General features: G+C 40.9%; 1 protein-coding gene across 1 annotated transcript in view; it reads right to left on the bottom strand.

Moving 5' to 3' along the window:
• Positions 1–27,171, bottom strand: part of FDXR (ferredoxin reductase) — a 38,612-nt gene that overhangs the window by 2,091 nt on the left and 9,350 nt on the right. The window contains exons 2-11 of the mRNA XM_070934639.1: positions 25,724–25,821; positions 14,337–14,432; positions 13,243–13,365; positions 10,244–10,357; positions 9,011–9,112; positions 7,468–7,575; positions 5,640–5,724; positions 2,968–3,167; positions 2,289–2,460; positions 1,783–1,956 (exon numbers count right to left, since the gene is read on the bottom strand). Coding sequence (XP_070790740.1) covers positions 1,783–1,956; positions 2,289–2,460; positions 2,968–3,167; positions 5,640–5,724; positions 7,468–7,575; positions 9,011–9,112; positions 10,244–10,357; positions 13,243–13,365; positions 14,337–14,432; positions 25,724–25,821 — 1,272 coding nt within the window. The remainder of the gene's footprint in view (positions 1–1,782; positions 1,957–2,288; positions 2,461–2,967; positions 3,168–5,639; positions 5,725–7,467; positions 7,576–9,010; positions 9,113–10,243; positions 10,358–13,242; positions 13,366–14,336; positions 14,433–25,723; positions 25,822–27,171) is intronic.

Genomic DNA, 27,171 nt, shown 5'->3' with positions numbered 1-27,171 from the left:
CCTATCAAAATCGCTCCTTTATATAGACCTAGTTCTCACAGTAATACACCACTTCTGTGCCGCCTATATAGCAAAAAAAAAAAAAAAAAAAAGCAAGGAAATAAAGACTTAGATAGAAAATCTGTCATGTGCCAAGGAGTCCCTGGCACTGCCAACTGCTTTCACCTAGGTAGCAATATCAACTGTGCGCTCTGAGGGACCCCCTTGTCCCCCTAGTATTTGTATCTCTGGATATTATGCAAATCTGCAGAAATAAATAAACTCCACAGAGGCAAGGGACTTAATCCTTATAATGTTTATTTAAGATTGCAGCCTACAATCTCAGGAGGTACTTCGGCATAAGAGGTTCAAGCAAAGATTTTCGTAAGCATAAGTACATAAAAGCGGGTGAGGGGGGAACTGTCAAAAAACCAAAATACCTTGTCATTAGAAAAATCTCACATGAATCGCATTCCTGTCCAATATTCCCTTCCTTCCCCAACCCCTTTATCTGAACAGGCAGCTGAAGAGACTAGCAAAGCCTGGGGACGACATTTGGGAAGATGCATCCTCAAGCAGGTATGTTTCCTTGAGACAAAGAGGCAAAATCCGGAGAGATCAGTTCTAAGACTCTAGCACACAAGCTCCTCAAGACAGCTTAGAGGGAAAAAACCCCACTTTCAATATCAATTCAACAATAAAAAGTAAACAACCTGAAAGTGTTACAATGAGCACAGACTAAGACTGCAAAGACATTTGTCACAACACTGGGAGATCCTGCCAAAACATTTAAGATAGGGATTTGGGTTCTAGATAAGGCAAATTGAAGATAGCCATGCAAACATGATGCCACTCAGTTTTGCAGTTCATTAAAATACATTCCTTAGCTGGGGTATTCCCACTCATCAAAAAATACTGATACAAAGTGGGGAACTTGACACATTCCAGTTGTTGTATAAACTCAGGAGCTTCCACCGGCAGAGACAATATTGAAGGCTACTTAATGGCTTATTTTAGTAGCATTCTGCTGGCCACAGATTCCTCAACTGTGCATAAGAGCAAGGTTTCCCAACCTTGGCTGAGGGATTCTGGGAGTTGACATCCACACATCTTAAAGTTGACAAGATTGGAAAACGGGATTGTTTATGCTAAGCATTGGAAGGAAAAGGAGATGCCGGCTATTGAAGGGTGGATTTTAAAATTAACTGAATTGGCAGAGAAGGCAAAATTAGCTGCTTTGATTAGAAACAATGGATTGGGCAAGTTTATAAGAGAGTGGAAGTCATTTGTGGACTTTCCACATGTTATATACAATAACAGAGGTTAAACAGAGGGATTTTGAAGGTTAGTTTTATCTTTTACCTGTTAACTGTTGTTGTTTTTTTACATGTATATAGTGAACAGACATTGGATCAATTCAATTACTAGACAATTAGTTTTCCACATAAGGGACATCTGTTTATGTAATATAATATTTTTTAAAATATAGATGGGAAAGTTTATAACTATTTGCAGACTTATTATGTGAGGGGAGGAGAATACATCAGATTTTTGTTGTATTTTGTCAGCATTCAGTGGGGTGGATTTTTTATGTTTAATATTAGTTATCAATGATGTATTCAATATTTTTTTTTCTACATTTTGTTGTTGTTGGTGTCAGATGTTTGTTAGTTTGTTTTCTCTTTCTCTTTGTTTTGTATTTTATCTTTGAAGATAAAAATTAAATAAACACGTAAGAAAAAGATTGGAAAACAGGGTATTAGTAAGACTAAGAGGTAATTGTAAAATATGTCACATACACACCTCGGGATTGAAGGATCTGGCTCACTAGATCAAAGCCTTCCTTGGCACTGGAGAGCTGCAAGGCACCAGACTGCAGGTCTTCCAGCACAGACTGGGCTGTATCAAAGCTGTCATTCATAGTCGTGATGATTACACCTGTGGGTCCCCTCTTTACCCAGCCACTGCAATAGAGCCCTGAAAAACACAATGTCCAACCAGGCAGTTGAGACTCAGTGCTTTATTTTGAACAGATCCAAACAATGGCCAGGAATCTGCTGTAACTTCTTGTGGTACATTCATTCAAAGCCTCCTGCTAATGCCAGGAAGAAGACCATTCAATTAAGCTTGCACTAGCTGTATACAAGATGAAGTTTGGAAAAACTAAATTCATCTTCTTTTTTAGCGGATAGCATAGGCGTGTATATAAGTCCCAATAATTCACGCTGGCCATTCATCGTTCAGCCTTGTAGCCAATTCCCCATTGTCTTTATCACACCAATTTCTACTACGTGGCAAAGCATACTAACCTGGTGCCCCAAGAACTCTGCCTGAATTGTTGGGAATGAGACCTCGCTTGCTGTCAAAGGGTACTGCAGGATCTATTGGGAGGCTTTTGTATCCAATGCTGCTAAAAATCAGGCCAGACCTTAGTTCCTCGATTTCTCCAGTGGGAACTGCTTTCACGGAATCTCCTGCCCCCTGCAACAAAGGACAATGTTAGGATGACCATCCTATAAACCATCTGAACAATCGGGTAACCCCCATGTTTCAAATAGCATTCAAGGAAGTGTGAATGGGATGGGAGCCCACCTTAAGGTGCTATGGATTCTTAACTCAAAAAAAAAGTTACAAATAAATTCTTAGCCAATTCTCCTCCTAGGTGTTGATTGGGTAATCAGCTTTATTATCAGGACACCCTCATATCACAGGTATCAATACAAAACAAACAGAGTTCTTTCCACAATGCTACACAGAACATGAATCCTTGGACACACATATAGTGGCTTCCTGAGAGTCTCCCTTTTAAGCAGAGTGCAGGCAGTTACCCTGATACTTCTAATTAGAGTGGGAAAATAAAACTATATTTAACTTATTGCTAAAAAGGCAGCAATGTGGAGGTTGTTACCAACCTTAAAGGGATAAATGAAGGACAAGGGAAAGTTAAAAGGGTTGAAGGCCCAGAAAAGAAAAAGTTTGAGATCGTACTTCCAACCTGTTGACAGCTAACTGGATTGCTCTTGCTCTCTTTCCATCCATGGTAGGTAACACTTCCAGTGGACTGCGCAGAAACTTCAATCTCCACTCTTTGGATGCTGAAGCCCAGCGGCCACCCACTTCCTCAGGTGGTTCTTCCAGAGCTGTTTTGGTCATCAGCTCAGTGAGGCGTTTCCTTGGTCTTGGGATGTCTGAAAAGTACAAAAGTATTGGGATTTACCTAACCCTCCTAAAAAAAACATTCCACCTATAGTTTGTTTTAATTTACATTGTACACTTGCACCTTTTGTCACATACTTTTCTGCTTTTTTTCCTCTGATCCTCAAACACACACACCCCACTCAATTTGCAGAAAACCTGCTCTTTCTGGAGAAACCTCAAACAGGGAATGGTCTCAGCTCTATCCCAAGATTACAAAGCACACTGCATATTCAAAACACTGCAATTCAACCAGGCAATTTATTATTATTACAAAGAGATGTTCTGGTGGAAAATGAGGGAAAACTAGGAGATACATCTGGCTCACTAAAAAGACAGGACACTAAACCATTTCAAAAAATGGCTGCTATACAAATTTGTCCCTTCATAACAATTCACATGGAATCTTCAATATTCCCAGAGATTGACAAAATGGGATTTTGTCTGGCATCAATCATTACACCTAATGACTAAATCATAATTGCTTTCATTTGGCTTGGATCATTTTGGCCAAAGGATATATTATAAAATACCCAACTTATTCAAGGCCCTGGCTGCTGAAATAACTCAAAACATTAGTAAATTCCCATCTGGATGACACATCTGAGGTTCCTGCTGGCTTGTTCAAGCACAGAAATGGGTGAGGAGAAAATCAAAACCATACTAGGGTAGAAAACCTTTATTCTCCAATGTTGTCCAACAGTATACCTACCTTGTTTCCCTAAAAATAAGACCTATCCAGAAAATAAGCCCTAGAATGTCTTTACACGTGTGCCTAATATAAGCTGTCCCCCAAAATAAGCCCTACTTAATAGCCTGCGCAGCCGGCCACCTGCCCATTCCGTCTGGTTGTTTGTGGTGCTGCGGCCATGAGGCAGGGGGTGGAGCTGCCCCACAGGCCCTGCACTGGCTTACCTCAGTGCCCCCACATCCAGGTTATTCATGCCCGACACCTGCCTCGTACCAGCAGTACCAGCAGCCATGTGCAGCAGGAGCGATGCCCGCTGGCCCGCATCTTTCTCGCGGCTGCAATGGAGCAGCAGACCAAGCGGTGCACTAGTACCGCAGCTCTGAGGCAAGACAGGTGTCAGGCATAAATGGCCTGGCTCCAGGATTTTCTTCTCATGCAAATCTATGGATTGAATTTCCAGTCACTTGGACAAGAGGAAGCATGTCCTTCCTTCCATCTGTCTCCTTTATCATTTCCGGATCAGAAAGTGTTTGCTTTTCTTCCTGAATGTCTCTCTCTCCTCCTCACTGGCTATTCTTTAAACCCCTGTGATAAGACGGAGTAGAAGTACAAAGTAGAAAGTCTAACTTTTTGTAACTGATCAAAATCCTATAATCCTAGCTTTAAAAATTGTCCACAACTATTTTTAAAATGCTCAGTGTCAACATTGTGCCTTTCCTAATACTAGTTTAACAACCTGATTCTTTAGATATGAAATAGTGTCACTTCTGTTCCCTAACCTGGCCTGCTTCAAATGTATTGGGCTAAGCCAACTATCATACCAATCTCAGTTAGGAAAACTTGAAACCCTTGTAGATAATTTATTGCAATTATTTGTCTTTCAATCCTGTCTTTCAAATCTTCCTGGCACTTTACAAGCAATATAACAACAATCTAGATTATAACAACCCAGTAGAAGGAAAAGGAAAATTCCACCTAGCTTTTGAATAAAAATTCCCATTTAGAGAACATAATTAAAAGGAATGGTTTTTGGACCATGGGTCTTTATTAACGACCACTCATTTACTGACTTTCCAAAGTTATGATGGTACTGAATGAGTGGTACTTACAACTGGTCTTCGACATAGTCCTATGATCACAATCTTGATGCTTGGCAATTGGCTCGCATTTACGACAGTTGTAGTATCCTACAGTCATGTGATTGCCATTTGCAACCTTCCTACTGGCTTCCCACAACCAAAGTCAACAGGGAAGCTAGCAGGAAGGTTGCAAGTTGGTCCTCTAAATAGTTTTTTCTCTTGAGGAACATGGCTATGGTGTATGAAGTCCAGGATCTGTAGAACATGCATGTACCCACAACAGATACCGCTGCATGTGGCGATCCCTTCTGCATCTTTCCTGACCTGGCAGCAGCCTCACACAGTGCTATGGTGGCAGCCTGCACACCCACCGTCACCCAGCAGCTCCCCAAGATTTGAAACTTTCTGCCAGCTTTCCAATTGACTTTGCTTGTAGGAAGTCAGCAGGAAGTTGTGAGGAGATCCTCACTTAATGACCAACAATCCTCAATTAACAAGAACAACAGGGCCTATTGGGATTGCTGTCACTAAATGATGCAGGCATGTGATATTAGACTTTACAACTGCATTGCTTAGTGATGAAAATTCCAGTTCCAATTACTGCTGTTAAGCAAGGACAGAAGATTTAGCTGACATCAGATATTCATCTGTTAGTTTCTGCTAGTTTTATCAACAGGTGTTTAGCTGATCCCCACCTTTAATGGCATTGCCAAGATCTCTGAAATCTGCAGGATCCAGGAAAGGTCTAACGCTGAGTAGGTTGATCATTTCCCGCAGCTCCTGAAAGTTTCAGAGACAGAAACAGAAGGCAAAAGTATAGGTGATGCAGGAAGGCTGACATTGAAACACAGAGAGGGTGGTAGGTTTAGTTTTCCAAAACCAGCCAAACCTGGCTAGATAATGTCACTCGGGCAGGTATAACTGAGAGGAAAAGAAAAATATCCTGAGTATTATAGCATGCCTGGATCTAAAGCTTTCCTAATTCTGATGAATGAAGGTGAGTATCCTCGCCCCAGATTGGATCCTGCAACATTATTGTTGAAATACACCCAAACTGAATCCTGAAACAACAGCCAACGACTTAAAAGCTGGCCATCAACATCCCAATCAACAACTAAAAAGCCACACACAACCAGGCCCCATATAAATACCATACAGAGAATAGCCCAAGGTATACACTCTGCTAGAGAGAAGTTCTCTGAGGAGGGGCTCCAGCATGAGTCCGAAAGCTCAGAGACTAAATCTCTTGTCCCAGTGACCGATCCAGATTGTTTCCTCACTCTGCTTAACCCTTGCATCTATAACCAGAACTTTAAAAGCAAAGTAAGATGACATTTAAAAGCAAAGTAAGATAATACTCATAGTAGGCATCCATCATATGATTTCAATCAGGTGAGCTGATGAACAATCCTGAAAAGGACAGTGCACTCCTACCACATCAACAAATGTGAGGTGAACCTTGGGCATCCTTTCCTCTTTCAGAACCATGAAGCAGATTCATTAGATTCAGAGCTGTACATTCGCTTCCTGCTTGAGCATCCAATATGATGGGGCTACTTCAATTTCCAAATCGTATTCAGTGACTGATCTTAACAGGGACCATGATGTGGATGCTTCTTTTGTCCCTTGACTGGTACGGTACACTTACAACCTCCCCACCAAGTGAGCCTTGGTAGTACAGTGGTCTAAAGCACCCTGTTATTAAGACCAGCTGCCTGCAATTACTGCAGGTTCGAATCTTGCCAGGCTCAAGGTTGACTCAGCCTTCCATCCTTTCTAAGGTAGGTAAATTGAGGACCCAGTTGTGGGGGCAATAAGCTGACTTTATATAAATATACAAAAGGATGAAGGCTATTGCTTAGCACATTGTAAGCTGCCCTGAGTCTCCGGAAAAGGGCGGTGTATAAATCAAATTTAAAAAAAAAAAAGTGAAAGGGAACCGAACCAAAAGGAGTAGCTTTAGGCAGGGAGATGGGCGGCATATACATTTAATACTTTTTTTTAAAAGTGAAAATAATTAATAGTCATATCTTGTAGAGAGTATAGGGAAGAACCTTGAGCAAACAGGAGGAAGAGCTACTATCAGTGCAACAGTCAGATAAGAGGGTCTTGAGCTCAGCAAAAAAGTAATATGAAAAAAAACCTCTTCCTAGTGCACACAAAGATAAAATTGGAGCTGGGGGGAAGCACATTTAGACTTACAGTGTCTGTCACTATAGCCATTACAATAAATGTAGGTCTGAACTGTATCTATTTCTTAGTTTGGTCTATCTTGTTGGGCTGACAAACATGCATACACTTATCCCCTAAGTATTTCACAATGTTTATATTGTCAATTACAGTATCAGTCAGCAGCAGTTTTACAGAGGGCTTCAGGGTGACACTTTGGAGTTGGGTGGGCTTTCAGTGGCCACCTTCTTACACATTTCTGTCTTAATGTGAACTTGTCTTTGTAGAACAAACAACCTTACTGGAGGTCAAGACGTGTTACTGAACTACCCTTCTTCCTTTTCTTCCTTTTACCTTTATGGTGAAAGCCACCTGGAGGGGACCCCTTCTGCCAATAAGATACACCCGTCTGACTTTACTGCTGGCCAAGGCTGAGAAGGACTCTTCAGTGATGTCAGTTTTCTAGAAGGAGGGAGGAAGGAACATGGATTAGGGCAGGCAACATGGAACGAGCAGCCATCTGCTCAAATGAATTGCACTCAACACAAAGACCTTCTCTCAGGTTAATGCCATAGTAATGGAACAGTTTGGTACGACAGCATGCATCATTTTCGAGCAATTTTTCACAATGCTGCATCTGTTGACAACACATCAACACTGTGATGGAAAGGGAAAGGGAAACTGGTGAAAAGGAGAAAACAGGAAGGGGGAGAGGCAACACTGATGGGAATTACTTATTAATGTGAGAAAAAAAGGCATTAACACGCGGAAATAACAGCAAATTGAACACTTGATGCATTTATTACCAATATTTTAATCTCATTTTCCTGCTTTAAAAAGAATTCAAGCAGCTAGCAACGTACATAAAGCAGACTTAAAAACCAACATTTTTAAGTTTCAGTAAAGAGATAACATCTAAAACTTCCAGGCAATCACTTTCATGTATTTTCTGCCTCCAAAGCCTAAAAGAAAGCAGCCTCAGGTCTGGGGAGAAACAGATAAAGGTGGAAGATCAATCTGGCCTCAGGTTTGCAGTTTTATCCCCTTCTACTTGAAGGTAGGAACGTGGTGGCTCAGTGGCTAAGACACTGAGCTTGTCAATCAGAAAGGTCAGCAGTTCAGCGGTTCAAATCCCTAGTGCTGCATAATGGGGTGAGCTCCTGTTACGTGTCCCAGCTTCTGCCAACTTAGCAGTTTGAAAGCACGTAAAAAATGCAAGAAGAAAAATAGGGAAATTAACAGCGTTCCGTGCGCCTTTGGCATTTAGTCATGCCAGCCACATGACCACAGCGATGTCTTCGGACAGCACTGGCTCTTCGGCTTTGAAACGGAGATGAGCACCGCTCCCTAGAGTCAGGAACAACTAGCACATATGTGCGAGGGGAACCTTTACCTTTACTTGAAGGCATAAGAAACTTGGGAGCTCATGGTGGCATTTCCTAGAGTCAAAAACTGTTCATTGCTCCCAAGAATTACCGCATCAGAGGGAGAAAGAGAAGCAAAAATTGCTCCACCACCTTAAGGCAAAAAAGAGGGAAGGCCAAGGAAAAGCAGGGAAAGAGGAGAGAATCATGCCCTTAAAGAAGGGAAGGCAGCCGAATATGAAGCAAACCGGAAGTCTTCTCCTGAAGGACTTTGGAAGAATGATTCACATGCAGCAACCCCACTCCTACAGCAGGAGATGCAAGAGGTACTCCTCTCCCCTCCAATAAAACAGACAAGTGTTCATCTGAAATGCAAGACTCTAGGATGGCTGCAGTCAGGTAGGTCTTTGAATCAGGGATCCTACCCACAACCCTTCATTACCTGAAAGGTTATTTTCTGGCAGGTTGATAGCAAACCTCATTGTTTGGCTCCCCACCATCATCCAACACTCTAGGGCTCGTTCACAACCTACCCGAAGAATTTCAAGAGGCGATAGGAGAATCCGTGCAATGTCCAGCGCCACATTCCCATGACCTAGGATGACTGCTGTCTCACTGTTCAAGTCTGGCTTCAGCTAGAACAACAAAGAGACATTTCACAGTAAGCCTTTAAAACTTATGCCTCTCCGAGAATTCTAAAAGGCCCGATTGTCCTCAGCGCCATAACACACTGCAAGAAGAAGGAAAATTGCTTTACAGCCTGCAAATCAGTAGCTCGTTCCAGTTTTTTGTCCAAGGCAGTCAGCCACCAGAATTTTTTCCTTATAATTTCAGGACCGGCTTGAGATGCTGAAAGCTCTTTCATATCCTTTTAAGATGCACCATGCTACAGATTCTATCCAATCCCACAGAACGCACGGAAAAACATTTCTACTTTCAGAAGATGTCTCACAGGGAAATAGCATTGTAAGGCGAGGAAAAGTTACCAGAACAAGGCTATTTTCCCTTCATATTTATCACTTCTTCCTAGGGAAGAGTATGTGGGATGTGCTGTTTAATAATGAAATACCCCTTCTCAGTCATTTCTGAGTTTATCATGCCAATACTACTTATTTGAAGAGCACTGAAGGGCCAAAACTGCCCAGCAGCTTCCATTATTTTTACAGGTTTTTTTTTTTAATTTGATTTATATGCCGCCCTTCTCCGGACACTCAGGGCGGCTTACAATGCGTTAAGCAATAGCCTTCATACTTTTGTATATTTATACAAAGTCAGCTTATTGCCCCCACAAACTGGGTCCTCAATTTACCTACCTTAGAAAGGATGGAAGGCTGAGTCAACCTTGAGCCTGGTGAGATTCGAACTTACAGTAATTGCAGACAGCTGGATGTTAATTACAATGCATTAGTCTGCTGAGCTATACAGGCTCCTATAGTGACAACTATTCATGAATGAAGTTGCTTGGCAAAAGTGTAGGGAACATAAGCATGTCCATTGCAAAGGCTGCTGTGCCCGTGTTCCACACCTGATGGCAAACACTCCTACAAGCATCTTCATTTTTCTTTTATCTCAAGCCCCAGAGTTTCTCTTCTAGCCTTTTGATGGCAGATGAAAGAGAAGATATGCAAACAGGTTCTCAGTCGTAAACCATTCTGGATTTAATCTGGTATCTATGTGTTCTTTTCCAACTGCAGGTCTCTCCCCTGGATGCTTGAGCAGGTGGCAACCTTCGAGAGGTAGAAGTGGGACGACACTAAAATCCTTACATTTCTGTTCTCCGGCAAGCCATTGTACCATCCTACAAATGTTCTCGCTGTGTAGACGCCTTCAAGGTCCTCCCCAGGAATTCCAAGCGTCCTGTTGTCCTCAGCGCCATAACACTGCAAGAAGAATGGAAAAAGCTTTAGAGCAGGGGTCTCCAACCTTGGCCACTTTAAGCCTAGCAGACTTCAACTCCCAGACTTCAACTCCCAGCAAAGCTGGCTGGGGAATTCTGGGAATTGAAGTCTGCCAGGCTTAAAGTTACCAAGGTTGGAGACCCCTACTTTACAGCATGCAAATCAGTGGCTCAAATACATATTATACAGCCTATTTTCTGAGACAGCCTTTCTTCCCACCCCCACCCCACAACAAATACATAACTGTGGCACAATAAAGGTCAGGAATGGTTTCCATTATAGTTGAAAATCCCCATGAGTGTTGCCGGAGCATTGAAAGGCCATTTATTATGTCCCTCAATTTAAGGTCAATCTGCTGATTACAAAACTCTCAGAGATTTTTATATACCACTATTATATTGGTTGTGTATTACAGATACTGCTCTCTCAAGCAAATGGGTAGAGGTGTTACAGTATTGTTCACTGTTCTTGGCTTTTTAACTGACAGGGCTGAGCCAAGATGGTATAAGACAATGAACGGGACAATTTTTGGAGGAGTTCAGGAGGGAGGCCTCTGTACTGAAGGAAGCAGAGAAGGGAGTAGCTAGGCCTGTCTCTTTGGCCACAGCAAAGGTGGGAAAGCATAAGGTGAGGTTTGAGGGGCTTTTTGGGGAGGGGGGCAGAGGTGGGTTTCAGCAGATTCTGACCAGTTCTGGAAAACCAGTAGCGGAAATTTTGAGTAGTTAGGAGAACCGGTAGTAAAAATTCTGACTGGCCCCGCCCCCATCTATTCTCTGCCTTCCGAGTCCCAGCTGATTGGGAAGAAATGGGGATTTTGCAGTAACCTTCCCTGGAGTGGGGTGGGAATGGAGATTTTACAGTATCCTTCCCCTGGAGTGGGGTGGGAATGGAGATTTTATAGTATCCTTCCTCTGGAGTGGGGTAGGAATGGAGATTTTACAGTATCCTTTCCCTGCCATGCCCACCAAGCCATGCCACACTGACCAAGCCACGCCCACAGAACCGTTATTAAAAAAATTTGAAACCCACCACTGGAGGGGGAGGTACAATAAAGGCAACAGCAACAAAGGTAGATATTGGGCTCATTCATGCTATTTACAACTTGCTGCTCTTACGTCCTACATCTTGAATTGGTTTTTTTTTCCAGGAAATAAGCCACACTGATTTGCAGCTATGGGATGCAGAAACTCCATCGTCTTTTGCAGTTGGCTGTCCTTCTGGAAAGTTGTACTTTAACTCTCCTGATGCAGATCAGAGCCCTGATATCTATATAAGCATTTTCCCTTTCCCTTTTACTTGTTTAATCATTTAATTGCTCATATCACAGGAGGTATTTTTAATCACGAGGGACTCTGGATGCATTATGTAAGATCTAGATGAAATACAGAGATAGATTTTTTTCCCCAAAAACCCTTACGCCTTTAAAATGGCAAGTTACAACAGAGGTTATTAGAACATGCTATGGGGATTGTGCCAGAGATTTCATTTATTTTGCAAAATTGTGTATATCCCTGCTAAGCCTCCAAAGGAGGTACTTTGCAACACATGGAAGCAAGGACATACTTGTCTTTGAATTATTAAAGCAGCCACATCTTTTGTTTCACAAGGCTGCTCAGAGAATCATCTCCACCTGCCTCTGCATAGACTGTACATATACAGGCGCTTGGCTCACATGCAAGGGAAAACTGCTTATATAAGCCTCGGTGCCAATTGTTAGGTCTGCCTCAGTATAATGTATAACTTCAGTAACTGTAGTTTGTTTATCGGGACTTGTATCTTTATGTCATGCCACAAGGATTTGTTCAACAAGCTTTGACTGAAACAAGCTGCGATCCATTGCTGCAGTCATACCTCATGCTAAGCCCTGATGAGATTGGGTTGTTGCACAGAAAAATATATGAATCCCTCTGTTAGGATTTGTGAACATATCCCTTATGATTTGGTGAAGAATCATGACTGAAAAAATTACATTTAGGCAAGATTTGTGAGCTCAGCCAAAAATTCAACGGCAAAGAAACTCTTAAGCCTAAATCGAATTAAACACATCACAGCTTAGCAGGATATGTGAACCAGGCTTAGTGAGTCTGTTTTGTCTATTTCAGCTAGATCCAAACATCAGGATTCAAGGCAGAGCTGTGAAGAACTCAGTCCCACGTCTGATGGGATGATGGTCCAGGATTTTGCAATGCTGGTCTGTGTATTTATTTAACAACATCGCTAACCTGGCCCAATCCTAATGGATGGCAGAAAAGAAAAAATATATATCCCATAAGCAAAGTATAACAAGCTAAACCTAATACAACTGTTTTCTTATACTATCTATGAGAGTGGCCTCAATATGTGGACAGAAATATATTCCAGCCGTTCCTGGAATATAGGTAGTCCTCAACTTACGACCACAATTGAGCCCTACATTTCCATTGCTATGGAAGACAGTTGTTAAGTGAGTTATGCTCCATTTTATGACCTTTCTGCCACAGTTGTTAAATCACTGCAGTTGTTAAGTTAATAATGTGGCTGCTAACTGAATCTGTCTTTCTCATTGACAGAAGGTCGCAAAAGGTGATGACATGACTCCGGAACATTGCAACCGTCATAAATACATGCCAGTCGCTAAGCATCTGAATTTTGATCACATGACCGTGGGGATGCTGCAAGGATTATAAATGTGAAAAACAGTCATAAGTCACTTTTTTTAGTGCCATCGTAACTTTGAACAGTCATTAACCAAATGGTTGTAAGTCGAGGAATACTCTATAATAAAAAACAACGTATGCTTTGATGTATCACTCTTGACATACCTTCATGTTCTTACAAATGCTATTCCTTCTCTTGAGGCTATTAAAACCACCGCCAAGAACACTTACCAAGACCACCGCGTGATAGGCCGCCTGCAGCTCCTCCACAGTTACATCCTTCCCCACAGTCACATTCCCAGAAAAGGAGCAACGGTCAGAGTGGGCTGTCTGGGTAAATGTGTTGATCACGTTCTGGGGAGAGAGGTCAAGAGAAGTTCCCTCTGAAAGCCATCTCCTTGCCTCCAGTGGCTAAGCGCCCAGGCAGGAGACTACAGCAAAAGAACGAGGCCAGGCCTGATGACTTTGCAACATCTCAAGCAGCAGCTCACTTTGCGATTCAGGCTGGCACCAGGCCAGTCAGCTCCATTAAAATAGCACATTTTTCTTCCAGATACAGGCACAGGGAGAAGGTAATATGGCCTATTGCCAGCGGTGGACATTCTAGTTGTAGACAAGGTCATAACTAGCTTACGGGAAAACACGGCGCATTATCATCAGGTTTACCTGTCCAAAATCAAGTGATCTTTATTACTGGTCCATTCCATCTGACAATAGCAAGACATCAGGCATAAAAAAACCTCCACACCCACAGAAGGCCATGAAATATTAGGACTGTGCTAAGTGTTCAAAAGAGGTGCTTTGCGAAAAGTGTTAAGGCAAATAAAAGTTCCGCTTTTCAGACTGTTAAAGCAGCCGTGTCTTTTGGAAGACTCTTTTGGCATCTTCCAAAACTGTTTCCTGTGGTCTGTGTAAGCTTCTGTTGTGGCCACCAATGTAGCAAAGTGGCTGTAAGCACCCAAACATATACTGTATTGTACTGAGAGAAAACAGGACAGCTTTGGAAGCAGCTGCACAAAGACTACTTTCACAATTCAGATGGGTGTTTCTTTCATAGTATTGTGCATCATAAAACACCTCTTCTGAATGCTTTGCCCAGCCCTAGTACATATTTCCAAATCTTGCTTAAATAGTATGCTGTTATCAGTCACAAAATATCTCATATTTTCTAAGGGTTGTATGCAGACCAAAAAAACAAGACAAAAATGGAATAAAAAGAAGGTGGCAGAAGAAGAAAGGGAATAATTTAAGAGGCTCCTCCCCTGCCTCCACCTTAGTAGATCCCTTTTGTGACTGCTAATACCAAAAAGAAAGTTAGTACCAACCTTGACTTCTGGGTGATCAGGAGCCACTCCAAAACGAACCAAGCCAAACGGAACTGGCAACTTCTCATAAATATCCACCTGAGTCTGTTTGTGATGCTGGAGAAGACATCCCAAGTCATTAATGCATTTAAGAAAAAATAAAAAGGGTGTGTTGAATTGGGTCCTTTAACAGCAATGAAACCCTCCTTTAAATCTAACTCTCCAAGTTTCAAACCATTGAAAAGGGAATGTAGGATTATCGTTTTGCTACAGCTACATATATTCACAAATGGACCGGAAGTTTTCTCTACAATCATTTCTACACAGCAGATTCTCCACAATTTTAGCATTCACAGAACCCACACCATCACTGAATTTGATGCCCTATCAAAGCAGAAACCTGTGTTGGAAATCAATATTATTGCTTACACTTAACATTTTCCTGAATGTTATGCTATTTTACCACAGTCAAGGATTATCTCGGGTCTAGCTTTTCTGCTGAAACCAAGAGATATTTCTTACATTAAAAGACAGAGAGAAAATGTCCCAAACATAGATTCTAGATTTCTTGATCCAGCTTTTAGAAAAATGCCACATACAACTAACTGATGTAAGATTTGCCTCTACTTTCCCTTTACCTGGCTCTCTCTCTAATTTTTCAAAATACACAGAAAAGTTGTATAAATATATTTCAGATAAATGAATAAAAAGTATTCATGCCATATCTTATATTCATCAATAACTCTGTAGCAGCCAATTGCAAAGCAACAGAGCCCCCAAGAAGATGCAGAGTGTCAAAGGAGTAACTGTTGAACTTCCTGCTAGTGGGTAGCATTTATTTATTTAGCATATGGCACACAATGTCAGGGAAATCTACACATGCAGTCCTGACAGTCTAGATTGCTCACTTATTCTGTTTGGCGCTTACGCGTCTATCCATGGTGCACTGTGAGGGGTGAAGTAGCTTTACACCAATTAACTAGTGGCGCTCAGGTTGCTGTTTCTTCCAGGCTTCTCCATCAGTCTCCCCACATCTTGCCTTGTGTTGCAATGCCTCGTGTCTTGCCAGGACCAGCCCAGGCTTCCGTTCTCCGCACACTCAAATATAGCTAGGTTTTTCCCCACCAAACTGGTATCTACTGTATTTATCTATTAGCAATATTGCATGCTTTCGAACTGCTGGGTGGTAGGAGCTAGGGATCAAGCAACGGGAGCTCACTCTATCTCACAGAGCCGAGCTCAAACTGCTAGAGTGCAGATCATTTCTGCCCAGCAGTTTCAGCGTCATTAAGCCAGGAGATCACCCCAAGTTTTAACCAAAATATGGACCAAAGTTCTGCTGCGAACTCTGCATTGGCAACAGGAAGGGCATCCGGACAGTAAACACTCAGCTCCATTCAGTTGCCCCGACTCCACCCCGATGTAAAGGATTACGGAGTCATTAAAAGACACCCTCCCCCCCAAAAATATGGACCAAATCCATACTTATAAAGGATTCAACAAGGCAAATGTGTTTAAAGAGAGAAATATACCCGTCCTATTGGTGTACATATTTGTTCAATGCATTTTAGAAAGGTACCATAATTGAATTTACAATTACAAAATCATAGTATTAAATAGGACAGATTTGCAACAGTGATGTGAACTATGAATTACCAAATGCTTCCATCTCTATTGATAATCCTCCCTATTACAAAAGCAAAATGATTGCAATCTAGTTTAAATATTGTGGTAAATGTCCAGTATTACATGAACATTAGGCAGGCCTCTGTCCTCCTGGCCTGGCTTTTCCCAAGTGTGAGATAAGATTGGATGACAGCACATTAGAAGCTTGACTTGACACCAAGTTTTTGTTGTTTTTAATGTTTCAATTAGTTCAGGTTTATATTTTTAATATGATGTCATTTGTTGTTTTAATTTTTGAGCCACACAGAGTTGGTTAGAAGATAGACAGCTATATAAATAGGATGGATCGATGGATGGATGGATGGATGGATGGATGGATGGATGGACGGAGGGACGGACGGACAGACAGACACCTTAGATACTTGTAGGTGTTCTCCCTACTTTCTCCCTCGCTGCAATTATGAGAAAGAAATCAAAAGCTTTATGTCCAATTATTTATTGCTATGAACTTGGTTGTATGATTTGAATTAATTACAGTTCAGGAAGCAAGGTGATAAACAATGTTTAGAATTTTAATTTCTCCCTCAGAAAATAGCTATAGACAATTTTGGTTTTGGAACACACAGTGGATAGAAAATAGAAATGAAATTTGCTGACTGGGTTCTTCTAAAAGAGGAGAGGGGAATGTACATTATAGGTCAGTGATGGTTAACCTTTTCCGGACCGAGTGCCCAAAACAGACATAGGAGTCTGCTAGTGTTAACAATCAATCTAACTTGTGTAAAAAAATAATACTGTCTGACTGATTGTATTGTATTGTATTATAATAAATTTCAATAAAAAAAAAGAAGATTACCTAGAATCTCAAGGCTGTAAGCTAACTAGGGAAGTAAAAATAAATAAATGAACCCTTTGAGGGCCTCTTTACTTTTAATTATGACTACATGCTCTCAAGACAGCCAGTTGTGTGTAAAAGCTAAAGCAGGGGTGTCAAACTGGCGGCCTAGGGGCCGGATGTGTCACATGCAGGCCATACCCCTCAGTGGTGGGTTGCTACCGGATAGGGCAAACTGGTAGTGGCGGCGGGAGGCTCTGCCCACCCGCCTGGATGTCTCTGCGCATGCACAGAAGTGTCGTGTGCACCCACGAGCAAACCGGTAGCGGCCGAAATTGAAACCCATCCCAGCTCCATTAATGGAAAAAACGTCACAAAACATCACGTGATGGCAATGTGACACCACAAGTTTGACACCTGTGAGCTATGGCAACAGGCAAGAAACCAAAAAACCATGACATCTAGCCCACCTTCAGCATAATGCTAACTGGGTGATCTTGGGCCAGTCCCTTTCTCTCAGCCCTAGGAGGGAGGCAATGGCAAACCACTTCCAAAAAACCTTGCCAGGAAAACTGCAGGGATCTGTCCAGGCAATCTTTAAGAATCAAACACGATTGAATGGAAGGGGAAAATACTCTCTACTAACTTGCTGCCTTACATAATTCAAGCATGCAGTAACAGAGACAGTTGACCCTCTTAAGCTATCACAGCCTTTAGGTGACCTCAATGTTACACATCAGCCAAGTCTCTTTCATATGATCAAGACAGAATTACTTTATGGAAGAATCTGACAGAAACAAATATCTACCATTATTTTGTTATAATTTCATATTATACTGAATTATTTAAGTGGATTATTTATTTTATTCATGTCCCCCATCTCACATAAATGACTCTTCTGAAAGAATTATAGAATTTGCATTCTAAATCAAACATTCTAGCATTCAGTTCTATCAATACTGTTTATTACATTTTTTCCTATTGTCTTTGCATCTTCAAATATATCAAATATTTAAGATTATTTATTTAATTCTGTTTGGACATTGCCTGACTCCAACTGAGATTGGGCAGTTCACAAATAGTATTGTAAAAACCAATACCAGCCAAAAGAATGATGGCATCTGGGCACAATATACAAACAGAAAACAAAAATTAAAAACACACCCTGGGGCCCCATCTGTCTCAGTCTGGGAGATCAACCAGATCTTCACGATTTACAAAACACCAACACAGTGGGAGCCACACAGATTTCAGGGGGACCTCATTCTGAAGGTCAGGGACCCCAACAGAGAAGACACAGTTCCAAGGTATCAAGGTAAAAGATGCTGACAGGTACTCTGGTTATGGCACCAGTCTAGAAAAACAGAAATCTGAATTCTAATCCTGATCAAATGTTTAAGATTATTTATTTAATTTTGTTTGGACATTGCCTGACAAAGTTAGCTGGGTAATCTTGAGTCAATCACTCTCTCAGCCCTAATAAAGAACCAATGGCAAGTCACTTCTAAAACACCTTGCCAAGGAAACTGCATGGAATAATCCAGACAGTCACGTGAAGTCAACAATGAAGACATGGATGGATGGATGGATGGATGGATGGATGGATGGATGAATAAATGAGTGAACGGTTTAAGTGAATAGACCTGGAGTACCACCTCTGCTGGTACTCACCAGCCCAACACAAACCATGACAGACCTCCAAGGAACATGGCCTATGCCTTTAGTCACACAGCTATATCAACAGCATCTTAAATTAAACCTGCAAGCAGATTGGCAACCAGTGCAGCTCATGAAGCAGAGTTATTACATGAGCATAATATTTTTAAAGAATGCACTATTCGTCAGTTTAACAAAATTAGGGGTATAAAACTTCTTGATGTGCTAATATTGATAAAATGGCAACTGCAAAACAGAATTCCTTTCTATCAGCTGGATGGATGACATTAAAACTTCCTGAAACAAAATAAATCAGTTTAAAGTTACGCCCATTAATCTGGAAACAAAGCCTTTATTTCCTTCTCTTTGGAACTCCCTGCAATTTATTACGGGTAGCAACCAGGGAAATACCAAAATCAGGGATAGGCAAAATGTTTTCTGTGTGAAACAGCTTTCAGGAAATATCTGCCCAAACCTATTTGAGAAGTTGTACTTCAAACAAAACAAGGTTGTTTCTTTCTGGATATGGACCCAAACAAGTAGCAAAGAACTAAAATAGCAAAGGCATTCAAGAATTCAGAAATTCAAAAAGGGGCACATTTTTTTCACAGAATTGTAGGAACTTCAGGTGTTTACTGTTAAGCTCTTGAAATGTGTAACAAAGAAAAATTAGATTTAATGAGCTTGTGAAGACAGAGAGCTTAACAGAGTCCCGATCATTCTCAGATTTTTTTCCCCCTGAATATTCAGAAGACAGGCATGCCTTCTGCAGCAAAAAGCTGTCCCAAAAAATTGTTTTTATTGTCAGTATCCAACTATGCTTTAACTATATTGGTTATCCATATACCATTTTTTCCATGCCTTTGAGTCAGTCTTGAACCTGGGAAACTGCTTGGATTGGTCTTTGCCATATTTGTGGCAAGATTTCAGAAGTGGTTTGCCACTGTCTGCTTCCTAAATCTGAGAAAGAGTGACTGGCTCAAAATCACCTAGCTGGCTTAGTGCCTAAGACTAGAACTCATAGTCTCCTGATTTCTAGCCTGGTGAGTTAACACCTACACCAAACTACCTGTCATATAATGTGTGTGTGTGTGTGTTTGTGTGGGGAGAGGTGTGTGTGTGTGTGGGGGGGGGGGAGGTGTGTGTGTGTGTGTGTGTGTGTGTGTGAGAGAGAGAGAGAGAGAGAGAGAGATAAAAACACAGAACAATGTTAATTTGTCTGAATCCAACAAATCTAGCAATAAGATCTGAAGTTTCTACTTTTGTATAGGATGGACAATATATAACTACTTTTTTTAAAAAAAATATTGTGAAAATACATCTTTCATCATTATTCCTCCTATAGTTAAAAACACTTAGCTGGCAGACAACCAGGAAGGGCAAGCTTATATTCAGTTTGCTGGAAGTTGGTGTTGTGGTAATGGGGGATTCATTAGTATTATTTCTTTTGATTGTTTTTAGTTTTATGTATCTACGGTTTGGCTTCTCTTTTTCTTTTTTCCTATGTTGGTTCTATGTGGTGTACATGGAAGCTAACATTTAGCATTTCAGATGGTTAGCTTTTTCAATCCTTGATTAGATTTGATGGATTTATTCAGTTTTCAAAATGTGACCTTTCGTATGCAGCTATACTCAGGTCTATTTTAAATCGTTACATCTTTGAAGGATGCACCATAAAACACGAGTTCTCTAGGTCCTTCCCACGAGACCCAAGCAAACATTGGATTGAACAAACGTAAGGAAAAGATGATTTCAAACACCAGGGCAGGCCTTCATTATTTACACTTGTAACATATTTTGTCTTCTTTCCTCATTAAAGGCACATCCCCAGGGAATCAGGGAAACATTAAAAAGGCATTTATAATAAATTGAAACAGATTGATTGAATAGATGGCTCAGCAACCTCAGTCTGGACAGGGTGGATCTGGGTGAAGGGATTTCTGTTGGCGTTGAAAACTGATAAAAATCAGGTCCAGCTGAAGTGAAGGAGAAGGAAATTCCATAGTCAGGAAGATGGAAATGAGCATATACTCTCTCTTTGGCTGAGCACAGCATCTCACTGGCAGATGTATTCGTCTCAAGGGAGCCTCTGCACTGGATCTTTAATTGATGGGCAGATGCATAAGAGTTCAGCACGCCATCAGATATTCATATTCTAAGTCATGTGTGGTTGTGCATGCAAAGGGATGACAAGTTTACAATAAGAAAGAACTATGCTTTTTTTTTTTTCCTGAGCAAAGAACACAATGTCCTTGAAAGCTGGAGGAGAGCCACAACATCCATTTCCTTTCCTGGTATCAGCCTGTTTCTTTCAGGATTATCTGTCATGACTCTACAGTCAGCATCAGCATCTTCCCTGATAGAACCAAGGTCAAGCTTTGAAATTCAAAAAGATAAAGAGAGAGAGAGAGAGAGAGAGAGAGAGAGAGAGAGAGAGAGAGAGAGAGAGAGAGAGAGAGAGAGAGAGAGAGAGAGGGAGAGAGAGATCCTAATTTAACAACACCACTTTCCTTTGGTAAATATAAGGAGAAGAATGTTTTCATGCCAATAATATTAACTTTCATTAATATTAACTTTTCACAGAATGGTAATTCTTGAGGGAAATCCCACTAAGAGCCACGGTGGCGCAGTGGTTAGAGTGTAGTACTACAGGCTACATCTGCTGACTGCAAGCTACCTGCAGTTTGGCAGTTCAAATCCCATTAGGCTCGAGGTTGACTCAGCCTTCCATCTTTCCAAGGTGGGTAAAATGAGGAGCCAAATTGTTGGGGTCAATATGCTGACTCTGTAAAATTGCTTAGAAAGGGCTGTAAAGCACAGTAAAGTGGTATATAAGTCTAAGTGCTATTGCTATTAAATCAGCTTTTACCAGCCTGATACTCTCTCTGATATCAATTACAATTCCCAAGATATTTTATTCCCTGAAAGGAGACCAAATTGTTCCTCATCTCTATCGAAACAAATATTTAAACCCTGTACCCTTCAGACACCAGGTTCTTCCTTCCTTTTCTCTTTCAGTCCTTTTTTCACAATCTGGCTCTCTCCAAATGTACCAGAACCATAAATTCTAGCTTGCATGGCCCAAGAACACACATGGATGAAACAAGAGAGCTACTTCTTGCAACCCCTTCAGACTTTGCAGATCCAGTCTCTAATCTGTAGCCTCTGAACCCCAAGCAGCATATTGGTAGTTGAGTACTTTGAATAGTAGAAGGAGGACTATTACACTGCAGGACCAGGCTTTCCAAAGCATCAGAATTATGAAGAGCACTAGCTGAGGTAGGAAATAGGCATGGTAGTAAACTTTTGGAAACTTTATAAAACAGAATCAGGCTGGAAACAATGTAGCATTTTAACCTGTCTTCCAATTTCACCTGTGTCAGTACCTGTGACTGAACTTTCTTGGATACATCAAGCTTAACTTATTCTTCTAATCTATCTCTATTAAGCAGTACTTGTTGGCTTCAGTACCATGGTCTAAGCCTTTGGCTAAGCCTTTGGCTCTAGATCTCTATTTGCTGGTTTTGACCCTGGCTATGTCACTGTCCTTCTCTTTCAATCCCCCGCAGACTCATAGGATGGAACATAGACTTCCCAGTCAGAATTTAGAATTGTCTGGAAATTCTGAGTGTTATTTTGCAACATATCTGAAACTTGGACCTCTGTCATCACACAAACCCGAAGGGCTGCACAATTGTTTATTCAGGTAGTCCTCGGACTATGACCATAATTGCGCCTAATCATAAAATGGTCCACCACCCACCCCAAAAAATACCGTGGATGGGGCCCCTTTATTAAATATCTTAAAGGATGCCAACCCAGTTCAACTCAGCTTTTAAATCTATTGTATGTTGGAAGTGGCGGACGAGCACCTATCCCCACTTGCATAAGTAGCAGGCAAGCTTCCGTAAAGCCCTGAAGATGTTTTTATTCCACCAAGCCGGCCTAGCCTAAATGATTTTTAATTGGGATTTTAAATTTTATGGATTTGGGGGTCTTAAATTGGAAAGCTAATGATTTAATTCTTTTTTAATTATCTTAACTTTTGTATTTGTATGTTTTTTTTAATTTTGGCTGTTCACCGCCCTGAGTCCCCTCTGGGAGAAGGGCGGTATACAAATTAAATAAATAAATAAATAAATAAAATAAGCATGTGTGCACTCCATTTGCATAAGCGGCAGGTGCATATTCCCGCCACTCATGCAAATGGAATTGAGCACGCGTGCTTACCCACCATGCCTGTGGAACCATCCCCTCTTATCCACTTCCACGCCCATCCACAAGGCCAAAAAGTTTGGGGAACTCTGGATTAAGGGATCAGATGAATTTGAATTAAAGAAACACTTTGAGGTTAATTAAAAGGATCCTCTCTGGTGTGGAAAAATGTTTGCTTACAAGCTGACTATTTTAAAGGATAAGTTTAGCACCTGGTTACAAGAGGGTCTCAAACAGCGGTGAAATTCCCCTGGTTCTATCCGGCTCGCTGAACAGGTAGCACTAGCGGTGGGAGGCTCCACCCACCTGCCGGGACATCATTACGTCCCGTTTTTTAACCATTTGCGCATGCGCAGAAGAGGCACGCAGGAGCATGCCCGAATCGGTAGCGACGGTAAGTAGATTTCACCGCTGGTCTCAAGCTATTTAATTTGATAATGGAATCAAAAGCTATTATTGAAAAGGAACAAGCCCTGCTGAATAAAATCAAAACAGATTTTAAGGTGGATGTTAACATTTCAACTAACAAAAATGAGCTGGTTAGAATATTATTTGTGGGATTTAAAGATTGCTTATAGAAAGAAGAAAAAAATACAAAATTGGTTTATTTGATTATAGTTAAAATAATGGCTAACTATCTGTGGTATATAATCAAGAGGAATTATTTTTTACTGAAATTAGATAATGATAGATATTTTTGGCAACGTTTAATTGGATGCAATGGATTAAATTGTAAAGGTATTTTGTGGCTAGAGGCTAGAAAGGTTGGGTTATTTTGGGCCAGTCACTCTCTCACAGACCAACCCACCTCACAGTGATGTTATGAGGAAAATATAGGAAGTAGGTGTATTGGATATGTTTGCCACCTTGAGATACTTGTAAAAATAACAAAGGTAGGATACAAATATATTAATCAAAAATTGGAATTGGAATTGGATTATTTGAAGAGAGGGATCAGAGGGAATTTATTTAAATGGAAATAGAGACAAGTTGTTGTTTCTGTTAGCCCTTACTGGACTTTTACTGATTAATACCGTTTCCCCGAAAATAAGACATCCCTTGGTATTGCAAGCACTATATTGGGCTTTTGAGCGCATGCGTTAAAATAAGCTTCCCCCAAAAAATAAGCCCTCCCCAAAAATATTTAAATGCAGAACTGGAAATCAGGTAAGACAGCAAGAGGAGCCCCATCTTGGTCCACGTGCCCCAAAATAATAAGGCCTCCCTGAAAATAAGGCCAAGTGCTTATTTTGGGATTCAAAAAAATATAAGACAAGGTCTTATTTTTGGGGAAACACAGTAAGGAGATTGAAAATTTAGAGATGAGTTTATAGAAAATGGGGTGAGGTATGGAATGAAAAAGCATTTAATTCTAATTTAAGGGGGAAATTTCTTCTAATTTTTCATATATATATAGAGAGAGAGAGAGGGGGGGAGAGAGAGAGAGAGAGAGAGAGAGTATTTATTCTTTTGTGATAGTTAATAATCACAAAAAAGTTAAGTAAGTTGTTAAAAAAAGAAAAGAAAAAAGTTAGTACAGTATCTCTGCACAAGAGACAGTGGGAAAGGACTTTTTCAATAGCATAGTCCAACCCATTGGCAACTTGCCCTGGCCTGCTGTGTGGTTTTTTTGGTGTCAGAGAATGCCTCTTTTAAAATCTCTACCCTTTTTCTTGTATAGTCTTGAATGTCAGGGTTAATACTTGTTTAAAATATTTCTTTGTGCTGCTTGAAATATTCTGCTGCACTAACTTTATTCTCTGCCACAAGATTTCTGTATGTTATATTTGCCATTGTTAATAATTTCCCATTATTGTTCTTATAAGCCTCTCCAACACTGTTAGCAGGCAACAGCATAGGAGTATCATTAATCAATCCAACAGGAGATGGGATCTATTTGTTCTTCATTTTAAAAGGATGTGCACACAAATTATACTTCTTCTGGGATAAAAACAGGCAGATCCAAGGACAGATGAGATCAGGGTGCAAAGACATGCTATTCTCACCAAGGTCCTTTCTGCTGGCACCCAAATTTAAAATGGCCCCAATGCAGAAGTGCTTTGCCTCTCTTTTTTGGGGGGGAGGGAGTCTTTTTTCAATTTCCCAGTTTAGTCTACAGCTCTGATATTCCCTAGAAATCTGCCATACTAATCAAGAGAAAAAACTTTTGTTTTTATTTCCTTTAGCAAACCCTATCTTTCTGGAAATAGAGATAGATTCATGCATGCATGCATGCATTCATTCATTCATTCATTCATTCATTCATTCATTCATTCATTCAAGATGTTTCTGTGGCCACCCAACTCATGGTTGCCATTCTGGGCAACTTGCAAAGGGTTTACTTTTAAGAGAATTAAAAAAAGAACCAGCAATAGTAAGAACAATAAATGCAGCTGAACCAAAGCACAATAATATTTCATGCTCCCATCCCATTGCAAGATGGGCTCATCCAGTGATGGGATTCAGCCAGTTTGGATGAATCAGTAGTTAAATCGCTGGATGGCCCTGCCCCGCCCCTTCCAGGACTCCCCACGTGTCCCATTTTGGCTCCCAGGTAAGTGCAGAGAGACCCCCAAGGCCCAAAATGGGGCACGAGGTGCTCCCAGGGGGGTGCAAGAGGCAGAGTGCTGCCTGTCACACCCCCTGGCCATGCCCACCCAGCCGGTCATTAGGGCAGAAAACCGGTTGTTAAATTATTGGTCTCATCCAACATCTTGGCTGATGCTCAGGGAAGAATCAGGTCTTCAAGACTTTAGGGAGGTTTAGGGAGGTTACTCTTATTCAGCCCTGGAACCAGTTTTTTTTAATGTCAATGATTGATTGTGGCATAATTCAAGAATCTCCAGTCATGTCTAAATTCATTAAAGCAGAGGAAAAGGACATAAATAGGCAAAGTGGATGGTATCTCTGAGAATTCTTTGCCACTTCTGTAATGACAGGAGTGATGGAAGTCAAAAATTGTCTAGTCTTACATTAAGGGAACTCTGTCTTCCAAAACTAACTGCAGGCACTCAATGGCCATAAATTAACAGGGACATAAGAACCCACGTGTTTGTCTTATAAATGTGCCCATTACCTTCAGGAGATGTTGTGCTGTGTAGAATCCAGCTGGTCCACTGCCTACAATACATATTCTAGGTCTGAACTCGGCTGTGGAAAGAAGCCGCTTGATACCTGAGAGCAGAGAAAAAGAAGAAATTACATAAGCTGGTCCTTGATTTACAAACATTTTGTTTAGTAACTGTCTGAAGTTACCACAGCGCTGAAAAAAGTGACTTATGACCATTTTTCACACTTATATGACTGTTGTGGCATCCCCACAGTCACATGATCAAAATTCGGATGCTTGGCAATTAGTTCATATTTATGATGGTTGCGCTGTCGCCATTGCACAATCTTTTGTGACCTTATGACAAACAAAATCAATGGAGGAGCCAGATTCACTTAACAACATTGTTACTAACTTAACAACTGCAGTGATTCACTTAACAACGGTGGGAAGAAAGGTCATAAAATGGGGCAAAGCTCACTTAACAACTATCTTGCTTAGCAGCAGAAATTTTGGGCTCTAGCGTGGTCATTAAATCAAGAACTACCTGTAGCCCTCCAGGTTCAATCTGGAATAATCTATCAGAATACAAACTGCTGGAATAATCTACCAGAAAAATATGATAAACTCTGAGAGAATGAGAGAAAAGAGTGAGCCACGAAGAAGATACCTTCTTCATGGTATGGCCCACTGCCTCCAAATTCAGTTCCAACCTAGACAGCTGATGATCCCAATTCTCTGTGTTTCTTGAACAGAAAAAACTATATACCGCTTCACAGTGCTTTACAGCCCTCTCTAAGTGGTTTACAGAGTCAGCCTATTGCCCCCAACAATTTGGGTCCTCATTTCACCCACCTCAGAAGGATGGAAGGCTGAGTCAACCATGAGCCTGGTGAGATTTGAACTGCCAAACTGCTGGCAGCCAGCAGGCAGCAAAAGAAGCTTGCAGTACTGCACTCTAACCATTGCGCCACCACAGCTCAATGCAGCTGTTTTCTGGCAATTGTTGCTCAATTGTTGCTCAGTGGCTTCCAACTCTGCGACCTAACAGACATCAATTCACTGGATTTGTCTGTCAAGAACTCCTTTTCTAAAGATCACGTCTTATACAATAATTCTTGCTTTTGCATTACCTTTACAGTAGGCCTTGGAACAACTTCTGCAACAAGTAAATGAGAGACAATTCCACACTGCTATTCTTCTCCCATCATGTAATATTTAGATACTGGTTTGACTTTTGAAATGTATTCATATTTCAGCATAGTTTTATATTATAAACAAGAAATGAAAAAGATAAGAAACAAGATAGAAAGGTAAGATAAAAATTCAGCTGGTGTTAGTTATAAATCCTTATGAAAGCTCAGAATTAAAAAATATAAATCAAAATATACAAACTAAGATCTCTAAAAATGCTAGCTACACGTTCAAATAAAAGGTTAGTACAAGTTTGGAACAACAATTGCCACTTAATTATT

Source organism: Pituophis catenifer, unplaced genomic scaffold, assembly GCF_029215685.1.
Source record: "Pituophis catenifer annectens isolate HBS135680 unplaced genomic scaffold, rPitCat1.0.hap2 SCAF_2, whole genome shotgun sequence".
NCBI classification, from domain to species: Eukaryota; Metazoa; Chordata; class Lepidosauria; order Squamata; family Colubridae; genus Pituophis; species Pituophis catenifer.
This window is presented reverse-complemented; position numbering and strand designations above follow the sequence as displayed.